The sequence below is a fragment of the Anomalospiza imberbis genome, chromosome 14 (assembly GCF_031753505.1).
Source record: "Anomalospiza imberbis isolate Cuckoo-Finch-1a 21T00152 chromosome 14, ASM3175350v1, whole genome shotgun sequence".
NCBI classification, from domain to species: Eukaryota; Metazoa; Chordata; class Aves; order Passeriformes; family Viduidae; genus Anomalospiza; species Anomalospiza imberbis.
In genome coordinates, this window is record NC_089694.1 from 18,924,252 (window position 1) to 18,936,606 (window position 12,355).

Below are 12,355 nucleotides of genomic sequence, written 5' to 3' on the forward strand. Positions count from 1 at the left end.
GGAACTCCATCCGTCACATGCTCAGAGCTCCATCACATCCCTGGAACTCCATCCGTCACATGCTCAGAGCTCCATCACATCCCTGGAACTCCATCCGTCACATGCTCAGAGCTCCATCACATCCCTGGAACTCCATCCGTGACATGCTCAGAGCTCCATCACATCCCTGGAACTCCATCCGTCACATGCTCAGAGCTCCATCACATCCCTGGAACTCCATCCGTCACATGCTCAGAGCTCCATCACATCCCTGGAACTCCATCCGTGACATGCTCAGAGCTCCATCACATCCCCGGAGCCCCATCACCGCCCGGGGCTGCACCACCATTCCCGCTCCGCTCCCGGACAATAAAACGGTCCCATGGTCTCCCCGGCTGCGGCCGCTCCGCCCCGCCGGCAGGGGGCGCGCGGCGGGCGGGCGCGCACGCGCGGCGCGGGCGGAAGGGGCGGGCGCGGCACCGGCGGCACGTGAAGGTCGCGGCGCGGCGGCACCGGGAGGGACCGGGGGGCACCGGGAGCGCCATGGACCCGCCGTCCGCCGCCGGGCTGGGCGGGGCCGACCCCCAGCTCCAGCGCTTCATCGAGGTGGAGACGCAGAAGCAGCGCTTCCAGCAGCTGGTGCACCAGATGACCGAGCTCTGCTGGGTACGGGCGGCGGGCAGGGCCGCCGGCTCCGGTGACCCGGTCGCGATGGTGGGGCAAGGCGGGCTGGGAGGCCGCGCAGACCTTTGTCCCCGGGGGGAGGAGGCTGATGGGGACAAAATGGAGCCGCCGTGGGAGCAGCCCCAGCTCCGGTGAGCACAGAGCGGGAGGGGGCGGCTCTCCGGGAACGGCGGGGCGGGCAGAGCCACGCGTGGGGAGGGGGCGGATGCGCCCGAGGGCGTGAGGCTCCCGCGAGGATCGGGATGCCGAGGTGGCGGGAGCGTGTCCGAGGGCTGGAGATGCCCAGAGGCACGGCCCCGGTGCGGGGTGGGGTGGGTCGGGCTGCGGTGCCCCCGGGACCAACGGGACCCCGCTGTGTGCAGGAGAAGTGCATGGACAAGCCGGGCCCCAAGCTGGACAGCCGGGCTGAGACGTGCTTTGTGAACTGCGTGGAGCGCTTCATCGACACGAGCCAGTTCATCCTGAACCGGCTGGAGCAGACGCAGAAGTCCAAGTCGGCCTTCTCGGAGAGCCTGTCCGACTGAGCCGGACCCAGCCCCCGCCAGGCCGGGCCCTCGCCCATGCCCACTCCTGGTCACTCTGCTGCCCCAGGGAGCCAGGATCAGCTCGGGGGGTTAGGATTTGATCAGATGCCAGTCTCGGGGAAGCCGCAGCCAGATGAGAGCCCACAACACACACAAGGACGCTCCGCGTCGGGGTGATGTGCTGCTCCTGGCCCTGCGGGCCAGCAGCCACCTTTGTGCCGGGACCCTGGTGCCACGCAGGGAGCATTTGGAGTGTGCCCCCTCGGCTGAGCAGAGGGGTGCTGATGCTCGTTTCACGGATGCTCCCAGCGCTGATGGGAAGCTCGGCTCTGGGTGAGGCCAGCCCGCGGTCGCTGCCTTAAACAGTGCTGCACAAACCAGCCCTCCTGGGCACATCCTCACCTGCCCCGGGCACCATCAGTGCGCAGGCTGGGACAGGCACCCTGAGTAAGAAGAGCATGTTGGGAACAGTGATCCTCCCAGGCAGTGCCACTGCTGGAAAATACTTCCAGGTTTCCATAGGTAAATCGTTCATAAGGCCAAGTGACCAATTTTCACACTGCAGCACAACTCTGTCGATGCTGACTTGCTCCATTAACTGCTTTCCCTGGGTAAATGTAATAAACATTAACTGGGTCAATTTTTAACATGAGATTCTCCTTTTTTTAGATAGATCACTACTGAGAATGGAAAATCTGGCCTTCTTGTCACTCCCCCTCCTTCCCAGTGATCCTATTTATGGCAAAATTAGTAGGAAGGAGGCATAACTGTGTTCTGGCTAGAAGGCCTTTTCTGATTTCTGATTTGTTGCTCAATTAATTTGGTCTCATCAATCGAACTTATTTCTGGGAGAGGCTGTGGCTTTTCCTCTTCTTCCCCAAAAGTTTAACAGCTCCTGCTGTCCTGGAGAGTAGTTTCTTTAGAGAGACTAAATACAGGGAATAACTAATCAGCTGCTTTATAACCTCGTGCACTTTCACCTGTGGAGATCACTGGCAGGAGACCTGTGGGTGTGTCTTCTGGATCTCTGCCCCCAGGACACAAAGAGGAGCTTCAAATTGGAAAAACAACCAACCACTGATCAGCTCTTTGGGAAGGCAGCAGCATTTCAGCAGTGCTCATACGCTGCAGGGCTCTGGGAAGCCTGGAGTGACCCTGAGAGTGGTCTGGAGCTATACACAGGAGCCTGGTAGAGCAGTTCTGCACACAACCCACTGCAGGGGCTGCTGGACAGAGCATGTGAGCTCCCAGCGTGGGTGGCTTGTAGCCAGCAGCCTTCCTGGGAACAAACTCTGGATGTGTTCAGCAGCTATAGAGGTGTAAACCCACATCACTGAGGACACAGCTGTCTAGTTATCTGTCAGAAACTTACCTCAAGAGCTAAGGACTAGGTTCCCAGAGCAGGTGATTCCCTTTCCTATCCTGAGTTTCTCTGGAGCACTCAGGAGTTCTTCCTACCCCTGTGATCCTCCATGCCTTCCAGTGTTCACCCAGCCCTTGGTATAAATGTGTCACTCACCACTTGGTAACTGAACAGATCAGTTTTTAATAGAATACAGGAAGCTCCATCAACCTGCACAGCAGACGTTGCACGAAGAGGTTGGTCCCTCTAGAAGAGCCACAGCAGTGTGTAGCAGCACCACTGAAGTTTCCCAGTTTGGGCTGTATTCTGTTTTTGGATGTGAATCTGTAAATAAATTCTAGCAGAGTGAGCAAAACCAAGTACTTGACAGAGGAATTTTTGCATTAATACTCTCTGAATGTCACCTTTAAAGCCAGACATCCATCTTCTCTCTGCGCAACCTTAGCACCATGTTAGATCATTCTGTAACTGTTAATTCTGGGTTTAAAAAACAGTGTGAGCCTCCTCAGATGTGTGGTCTGCCACGGAGTCAGGGTTAGCACTGTGTTAGTGCTGCAGGCCTCTCTCTGCATAGCTGAGGTCTGAGTCCTGACAAGGGCAGATTAATTCTTCATGTAAAAGAAGACTGATGCCAGGACCTGGGCAGTTCCCAGGGCTCCCGTCTGTAGCCACAGGAGGCTGCTGCTCTGTCAGCCTCCTGTCAGCGTGGTGGTGCCTGGGGCAGGCAGAGGGTAACTCACAGCTCCTGCTCCTGCAGCAGCACGTTCAGCCTCGGAAGTGGGAGCAGGAAGCCAGCAGTTCAGACGCTTCCGCACCTGCTTTCACTTCTCCTCCTCCTCCTCTGCACTCTGAGAGCCCTTGTCCTCCGAGGGCAGCAGAGGCTGGTGCTGACAGGACTGATGTCTGTCTGCACTGCTCCAGGGCAGGTGTGGGTCTGCCCTGCCTGGCTGCAGGAAGAGGGGCAGGAGGCTGGGGGTGAAGGGCATGTCCCTGAAGGCGTGCAGGAGGAAGATGCCGGACACGATGGTGAGGAAGCCGCTGATGGAGCCGATGATGTTGTCCAGCACCATGTGCTGCCACTCCTTGAAGAGGATGGCCGAGCACGTCATGACTGCTGTGGTGAACAGCACATAGTAAATGGGTGTGACCACAGAGGTGTTGAAAATGTCCAGGGCTTTGTTCAGATAGTTGATCTGGATGCTGATGCAGATCAGCAGGCACACCAGGAGCACCCAGCCCAGCGGTTCCTTCAGGACTGGCTTCCCAGAGAACAATTCTTTCAGGGCAATCCCCAGGCCTTTGACACAGGATACAGACAGCGAGCCAATGGCAGAGCAGACCAAAACATAAACCAGCACATTGCTCTGTCCATAACGGGGTCCAGCCACAAAGATGAGCAGAAGGGAGCTCACCAGGACACACACAGCAAATACAATGAATCCTTGGGGAAATAAGAATTCAAGAACTCCCATCAGAACACAGCAGAACCAGTGACAGATATGACTGAACAGCAAGTAGAGATGGAGGACAGGCAGGTAACTGCCCCATCAGCCTTTCTGGCCTCCATCTGAAAGGAACAGGGTTGGAAAGCCTGAGCAAAGCTGCAGAGACAACAACAGCTCATTACAGTGTGATCACAAGTAAGGCTGTTGGAGATACACTCTGCTAGGAGTGGCAGGGGCACTGCCAGGCTCCACGGCACTAACAGAGCTGGGGGGCTTTTGACCAGTGCAGCAGGAGGCCCAGGAAGGTGACAGAAGGCTTAGGAAGCTGTGGCTGAACTCTGCAGACTAGTGAGATAAAAAGGAAAATGCCACACCTCAGGAATGCCCTGCCAGTGCTAATGAGCAGCAACATCTGCCTGTTACTCTGCTTTGCTCTTCTCCTTATGCTGCCTTCCTCCATCTCTTTTGGCTTATTCTGCCATTTGTGCTATTGCCTACATCATATCCTTGTGACTTGATTCCTCCTCTAACATAAACACCAGGACTACCTGATCATGGGCATAAGTCCTTGAGTTCTTTTGCCTTGAGTTCTTCTGCCCGAATTTCCTCCTCTGTCTTTTCTCAGCCACACCACTACCACACTTAGGTACAGGAATTCCCTCTGCAGTTCCTGGCACTGCCGAAGGCCAATCACTTCTGCTGACAGCTGCACCTTATTTCCCTGCTCCTCCTTTTTGCATCTATACCTCACAGACAGTAAAAAACCAGCCCACTTGGTAACTATTAGTGATTCCAGTGGGGTGTGCAGAACAAGAAACAGCTCAGTTACCACTTAGTTCAGTCCTTTCCAATCTATCCAAGTTGTACCCCACCTTCTACTGTCATTGGCCTGAAGTCAAGAGGAATCCTTTTATTTTAGTACCTGGATCTTTCAGCTTCTCTGCCATTGACTCCAGGCTGGAAACCTCTTCTTCCTGTGGAGCATGGATCACCATCACAGTGGAGCCCAGGATACTCAGGATGCAGCCTATCTTCCCGTGAACATTTAGCTGCTCATTCAGGAAGATGGAAGACAGAACTGCACTGAAAAAGAAAAAAAAAAAAAAAACAAAACAAAACAAAAAAAAAAAAACCTCCAAAACCAATTAGGACAAGAAATGGATACCTGAGGAAAGAGAGCAGAGCAACTGCTTTCATCACTAAGGGCTGGTAGGTGAAGTGAGGCTGTTTCTGAGGCTGCTTACCTAACAAGGACACTCAGAGCACCCAGTGGAGTTACCAGTGTTGCAGGGGCAAAGGCATAGGCAGCAAAATTTGCAGCTTCTCCAACTCCCACTGCAAGAGAAACTCCTGTGAGCATCAAAGTGGGAGCAGTTCACCATAACACAAGTTTGAGTGTAGTCAGAAAAGCCTCAGCTTCCTCCTGAGCATGCTGTTTCTCTGAGGTATGTTGAGTAACCAGGGAAGAACAGCACAGCAAGAACAAGCAGAAGGCCCACACAGGTTCTCTTAGGAAGGCTCAGTGTTATGCACAGTGATCCTTAGTCACATGTGCCTCTACAGTGAGCAGCAACCACAGGAAAGTATTTCAATAATTTCCACAAAGCTGAAAGGCATCTGTCCTTTTCCTGGAACAGCTTTTTAAAGGGTAAATCAGTTATAGTTGGTTCTTAACATTGAAAAGTGTAAAGCTGCTGAAGTTGCTGTACACGATGCTGGATGTGCCATTATCACTACATCCTCAGGGCAGGCCACTTCAGAAGCACTTAACCCAAACCAGCTAAACCAGCTCCTCAGCTCCTGCTTAGCAGAGAAACTTGGTAATGTACGAGACTTTAGAATAGTTTAATTACAATGAGATCAACATCATAATCAGAAACTTGGATGAAACTCAAGCAGTCAAACAAAAATGGTAGTAACAAAACATGAAAGTGACTGGAAACAACCACAACCACACTCTTAAAAGGGAAGGCTCTGGAGTGAACCTAATTGTGGCCCTCCAGTATGCAAAGGGAGCCTACAGGAAAGAGGGAGAGAGACTTTTTACAAGGGCATGTAGTGACAGGACAAGGGGGAATGGGTTGAAACTGAGCAGGAGTAGGTTTAGATAAGATATCAGGAAGAAATTGTTCCCTGTGAAATTGGTGAGGCCCCGGCACAGGGTGCCCAGAGAAGATGTGGCTGCCCCATCCCGGGAAGTGTTCAAGGCCAGGTTGGACATTGGAGCTTGGAGCAACCCGGGACAGTGGGTGTTCCTATGGGAGGGGGTTGGAACGAGATGATCTTTAAGGTCCCCACCAACCCAAACCATTCCGTGGTCCCATGGCAAGTGTGCCTTACCACATTCTGAGCGCGGTACTTACTGCACAGCAGCCCTGCCCACCAAAGCCACTCTCGCAGGTACGCGTGCCCTCCTTGCCCTGAGCGCCGAGGAAACAAACGAGAAACCTCAGATGAAGCCAAACAAAATTCTCGTCACGACCCTGGGGGGATCCAGCGGGAGCAGCCCCGGGAGCGGGAGCAGCCCCGGGAGCGGGAGCAGCCCCGGGAGCGGGAGCAGCCCCGGGAGCGGCCGTACCTGCCCTGGCGCGGCCGCACAGCCGGAGCAGCCCCTTCTTCTTCAGGACGAAGCTGCCACCGATGAAGGCGCTGGAGGCCAGGGCGAGCCCCAGCCCCGTGCCGAAGCCGGCCCCCATGGCCACCGGCACCGGCCCGGCGGAGCGGGGCTGGGACGGGCCGGGAGCGGAAGGGGCGGCGCGCCGGGCTCGGCTTCCGCGGGGCGGGCGGGGCCGGGGCCGGGACCCGGGCGGGCTCCGGCGGCCGCCCTGGGCTGGGGACGCCGTGCAGGAGCCTTCCCGAGGGTGGCCGCGTGTTTGTGGCGGAGCCGCAGGAGGCGGGATGAGCAAGGGCAAGGACGATGCTCCGCACGAGCTCGAGAGCCAGTTCGTGCTGCGGCTGCCCCCGGTAAGAGCTCGCTCCGTCCCGTCCCCTCGCGGCCCCACCGAGCTCCACCGAGCTCAGCCCGGCTGGCCGGCCAGCACCGGCTGCCGCAGGCGTTAGCAAGGCAGTGGGGAAGCTGCGGGTCTGGGATGTGGAAGCAGGTTGGGTGCTCTGGGGCCTGGGTAGCCCGTTCCCATCCTTTTGAACGGCTTGTCCACGGCCTTCCCTAGAGTGGTGCCCCTGCCACTCCGAGCAGGAGGCTTAGAGACAACCTAGGCGGTTTGGGAGCACCTTTCTAAAAGGGTTTAACGAGTACTGGCTCTTTAGTTGCAGTGGCTATAAGTGCCCTTATTGCTGTTTGTTGTGTGTGTAAAGCTGAGACTTTTTCTGGTGCTCAGCGACAGGTTGTTAAACTAAAGCACAAGTTCCACCTCACCATGAGGAAGAACCTTCCACTGAGAGTGGCAGAGCACTGAAACAGCTGCCCAGGGAGGCTGTGGAATCTCCCTCTCTGGAGACATCCCAAACCCACCCGGATGTGTACGTGTATCACCTGCTTCAGGTGACCCTGCCTTGGCAGGGGGGTTGGACTGGATGATCTCTTCTTCCAATCCCAGTTATTCTGGGATTCTGTGAGACTGTGCCCTGCTGGGACCACAAGGGCTTGGTGAGCGGAGCTCTAACTGCCCACAGTGCTGTGGAGGTCTGGCAGGTGTCTCTGTCAGGGACCTCACAGCACTGTCACAGCTGTGTCGTCCCAGGGGTATGGAGAGCACTGGGAATGGCAGAGCCACGTTAACATGGTGTTGGGAGGAGGGTGCAGTTCACCGTGGGTCTTGCAGTTGCTGTCCAGCCTGTGGATGGCAGGTGTTTAAAGCTGGGTAGGTTGGGCAGAAGCCTTTGGTAATTCTTGGGGGAAGCACACCAGCTGCTGAAGAATTCCCTTCTCAGGAATATGCCTCAACTGTGCGGCGAGCAGTCCAGTCTGGGAATGTCAACCTGAAGGACAGGCTTACCATTGAGCTGCACGGTGAGTGAGCAGGACCAGGGCATCTGCTCCAGGCACCTCTGCCCATCCACAGCTGAAGTGTGCCACTTGCATCTGTTGTCCTGTGAAGTTTCTGCTGCCCAGGGCTGTATTTCCTGGGGTGGCTGTTGAGCCACAGCACTGACCTGCCCCTGGTTCTCCCCAGCGGACGGGCGCCATGGGATTGTCCGTGTGGACCGGGTGCCACTGGCAGCCAAGCTGGTGGATCTGCCCTGCATCATTGAGAGCTTAAAAACCATTGACAAGAAAACCTTCTACAAGACAGCAGATATTTGCCAGGTATGAGCTGTCCTTCTTGCCTCCACCAACAGCTTAAGTCGTTGCTCCCCCTCCAGGAAGACCCCTGTACACTTTGGCAACTGGACACCCATGATAACATACCCAATTTCTGTATCTCACAGTATTAGCAGTTTAAAATTCCCCATTCCACTTGGTCTTTAGAAACCTCATTCCTGAAGTGTGAAATGTGATTGTCCTTGTGACAGCTTAACTGCTGCTGTATCCAGCTGAGCTGGGGGTGCAGCTGTGTTTCCCACACCCTGTGCCCCCAAATCACTTTGGCTGACAACGTGCAGTGGGCAGTCACTGTTCCTTCACATCTTGTGTTCATGTGGGATTCCAGATGCTTGTTTGCACTGTGGATGGTGATCTCTACCCGCCTTTGGAAGAGCAAACAGTGACCACTGACCCCAAGGCAAACAAGAAGAAGGACAAGGACAGAGAGAAGAAATTCATATGGAACCATGGCAGTGAGTAGAGGCTGTTCCAAGCCCCTCCACCCCAGTACCCCGCATCTGAGCCAGGTGCTCGCAGCTGCCAGGTACTGGCAGTGCTGCTGCTCCTTTCCATGGCTCTCTCTGTTGCAGAAGGGATCTTCTCCCTTCTGACACGTGCTTCTGTCACTGGGCCATCTGCCTGAAATCTGTTTCCTCTATCACAGTCACTCTTCCCCTGAAAAATGTACGGAAGCGGCGATTCCGGAAGACCGCTAAGAAGAAGGTGAGTTGCCTCTCACCCAGATGCAGATGAAATACCCAAGGGCTAGGAGGGCAGAGACATTAGAGCTGTAACTGTGATTGGTCCAGAAGGCATGTGTTTTCTAACATTTGTTCACTTTTTCTTGCCTGAGATGAGGGTGAGGGTAGGATAGTAGATTTATACACTTATTTAGGTGCTCCCTCTGTATTTTCCAAGATGCTCCTGAGGGGAAAGTCCTCTATGCTCATTCCTGTGGCTGCTTTGCCACACCACATCTCTTCCTGCTCATAGAGAAGAAAGGAAGAAAGACTCACATGGAAATGAGACTTCACTCGTTTCTTCTTTCACAGCTTAAATCTTCTCTTTATGCATGGCCCATTCCCTTCCCCAAATAGTACCACTGTCACTTCAGCCGGGGGAGTGACAACAGATGGAGCTCAGAGACTGTCTCTGTGCATATGCACAAGCCAGGCAAGGTGCTGGGGAGATGCAGCACCCTGAGGCTGGGAAGACTTGTTCTTCTCTCCTTTGCAGTTTCTGAGAACAGGGTTGAGTGTGATTTTGCATGACATTTGGGAAGCAAATTACTTGAGACATTCTTGTAGCCCACAGGATAGATTTGATATCACTGCAGTAAAATTCCTGACTAATTTAAAAGTGAAAAATGAAGCCTTCTTTTGAGTGGGATGGGAAGGATTTGAGTTCACTTGAGTTAAGTTGAGCTGACCATCAACACCTCAAGGACTTTCTGCATAGACACAGAAAGTCTTACAAAATACGTAGTATAAGCAGAAAAGTGAGAGCAGTCAACCTACCAAGGTACAAAAAAGATGGATTGTTTTTGGGGGGGTGCATAAATTACTTCACAGTTAAATATGAGCAAATTCTGAGCAGAAAGCAGAAGATAAGAAAGCCTTGAAACGGTGCTCTATCCACAGGTGGAGGCTTGTAGTTTGCCAGCACCAGCAGCATGCACAAGGCATTTAACAGTGTCTCTGTTCTCTTTCCCCTCTCTGGCCCAGTATATTGAATCTCCTGATGTGGAAAAAGAGGTGAAGCGTCTCCTGAGCACCGATGCTGAGGCTGTCAGTGTCCGTATCCTTTTAGTGGGGAAAAAAGCTCAAGAGTAGGACAGCACATGTGTGTGACCTGGGGGTTCTGGAAAGAGCAAGCTGAGCTTTGCGTGGGTGTGGGACACTGGGACATAAACACACAAGAGGCACTGAAGTTTTGGAGCTTTTCTTTGCCTTGTTCATAGTTTATTGTTTCCTCAAGGTGACCTTTCTTGTGGATTGTGCCGTTGTACTGAGAAGGAACTGAAATAGTAGAGGGGAAGTCATCAGAAGAGAGGTCTGGGATGTTTCATCCTGGGTATCCATAGGTACAAGGCCAGACTGGTTGGAGTGGCAGTGATCTGCCATTTTTAGCCTCTTCCATCACAACTGCATCCTCCAAGTTCCTCTCTTTCCCTTGACTCACCTGTTCCCGCTGTCAGGCTGGGAAGTCATTGCTGAAGATGAAACAAAAGAAGTGGACAACCATGGTTCACTCACCAGCCTGGACATCTCCTCCCCAGGGATGTCGGGGCATAAGCAAGGCCATGGCTCCTCAGGTGCAGTGAGGAAGGCTGTTTCATTTCTAGATGTGGTCCCTGGCAGGCAAAAGGCACTGGCAGGTCATCAGCTGTGTTTTAACTCTTTTGCCCCCAACTAGAACACGATGAACTGCGGGAGATATTTAATGACATCAGCAGCAGCAGCGAGGATGAAGATGAGAGGGATCATCATGACGATGAAGACCTGAACATCATGGACACTGAGGAAGACTTGGAGAGACAACTGCAGGACAAGCTGAATGAGTCTGATGGGCAGCAGCAGGAGAATGAGGGGTCCAACCAGATCGGTGAGTGGCCAGCAGAGCATGGCAGAATTGTTGGGATGCCAGGCAGGCTGTGCTTCCCAGCTCTACTGCTGCTCTGGGTCTTAGCTCACTCTACCTTCCAGCCATGGGCATCCAGAAACAGATTGACAACCTGAAAAGTAAACTCCAGGAAACTCAAGACAGGAGGAAGCGCCAGGAAGATCTCATCATGAAAGTGGAGAACCTTGCCCTCAAGGTGAGAGCTCTCCTGGGGTCTCTTCAAACCTGCTTAACACTGGCTGGCTATTAGATCCAGCAGGCTGATTTGGAGAAGCCTGGAGCCTTTGCTTGCTGGGTTAAAAATAGCTGTGATGTGGCCATACACACTCCAGCATTTCCCCGTGGAGGCAAAGTAATCTGTGAAACTGGAGGAGACAAGGGGGTGGCTGTCACTGCACCATTCGACATGTTGTAGCAGCACCCATTCTGCTGAGAGCACACTGGTAGCTGTGGTCCCCATGTTTGTGTCTGCAGACCCGTCTCCAGGCCGTGCTGGATGAGTTCAAGCAGCAAGAAGAGCGCGAGAAGCAGCAGGTGAGGAAACTCCCGCAGTGGAGTGGGAGGTACTGGGGCACAGCACTGCTCCAGGCTTGGCCTGACAGAGTTCCCCAAGTCTTCTACCACAGCAGCTGCTGTGAACTCCCGTGTTACAGGTCAGGTGGGGTTGTACCTGTACCTCAGGTGGGGTTGTACCTGTAGTTGCGTGGAGCTTCCCAAGGCAGAAGGAGATACAAGGAGTAGGGTTGACTGCAGCCTTCCTTCTGGAGGAGCCAAGACATGTCCAGTCAGCAGTCCAGAGCTGCCAGGATTGCTCCCTGGGGTAAAACACAAAACACAAACCTGTTAGCACCCATTTACAAGGAAGACAGTGGCTGTAGGGTTGTGGCAGATTTCCTGCTTGGGCAGCTCTGTTCCAGTGTGGTACCAAGGCAGGAGGTTCTCGCTCTCAGATCCCTGTGGGCAGTGCCAGTTCTGTCCCAGAGGAGCCCAAGCACGGCTCCAGGCAACACACAGGGAGAGCAGCCACTGGTGTGGGTAGAAGATGTGCAAGAACACAAAAATGCTGGGGCTGCCCAGGGTCCCAGATGTGCCTTACTGTAACCTCTCACTCCTCCTTCCCAGATGGCGTCCCTGCAGGAGCAGCTGGAGTCCCTCATGGAGAAGTGAGAAGTAGGCCTGGGTCTTCATGAGCAGAGCTGGGCAGTGGTAAAGGGTCCATGTCCAGAGCTGATTTCACATCCACTGTGCTGGGTTTGGCTGGTGGAGCTAAAGAATTGGACTCTGCCCATGAGAGCAGCCAAAGCAACAGATTTACTGTAAATAGTCAGCACTGGCCTCCCCAGGACAGCACAGTGCTGGTTTCTGCATCTTACTGAGTCTTGGGCTTGATGGGCCGTGGCCTCGTAAGAGTTTGTTCTTGTGTTTGAGGAATGCTTATATCTGCAAACCAAACTCAATAAAGTTTCCTTTTCAA

The 12,355-nt window shown here is 53.9% G+C and overlaps 3 protein-coding genes across 3 annotated transcripts; 2 read left to right on the forward strand and 1 right to left on the reverse strand.

Annotated features, from left to right (window-relative positions):
- The first annotated feature begins 366 nt into the window (after nt 1–366).
- Nucleotides 367–2,909, forward strand: TIMM8A (translocase of inner mitochondrial membrane 8A). The gene is made up of 2 exons (XM_068205274.1): nt 367–645; nt 1,026–2,909. Exons 1-2 carry the CDS (start codon nt 523–525, stop codon nt 1,185–1,187), a joined length of 285 nt encoding a protein of 94 aa, XP_068061375.1. The 5' UTR covers nt 367–522; the 3' UTR covers nt 1,188–2,909.
- Nucleotides 2,714–6,734, reverse strand: LOC137482728 (magnesium transporter NIPA2-like). The gene is made up of 5 exons (XM_068205273.1): nt 6,574–6,734; nt 6,359–6,415; nt 5,240–5,330; nt 4,918–5,078; nt 2,714–3,991 (listed from the first exon to the last, which is right to left on the reverse strand). The coding sequence occupies exons 1-5, from the start codon at nt 6,689–6,691 to the stop codon at nt 3,372–3,374; spliced, it is 1,047 nt and encodes a 348-aa protein (XP_068061374.1). The 5' UTR covers nt 6,692–6,734; the 3' UTR covers nt 2,714–3,371.
- A 67-nt stretch (nt 6,735–6,801) lies between these two features.
- On the forward strand, nt 6,802–12,355 carry TAF7L (TATA-box binding protein associated factor 7 like). Its single transcript, XM_068205277.1, has 11 exons — nt 6,802–6,959; nt 7,887–7,965; nt 8,129–8,262; nt 8,606–8,732; nt 8,924–8,982; nt 9,984–10,056; nt 10,457–10,573; nt 10,675–10,863; nt 10,965–11,077; nt 11,356–11,415; nt 12,004–12,355. The coding sequence occupies exons 1-11, from the start codon at nt 6,894–6,896 to the stop codon at nt 12,046–12,048; spliced, it is 1,062 nt and encodes a 353-aa protein (XP_068061378.1). The 5' UTR covers nt 6,802–6,893; the 3' UTR covers nt 12,049–12,355.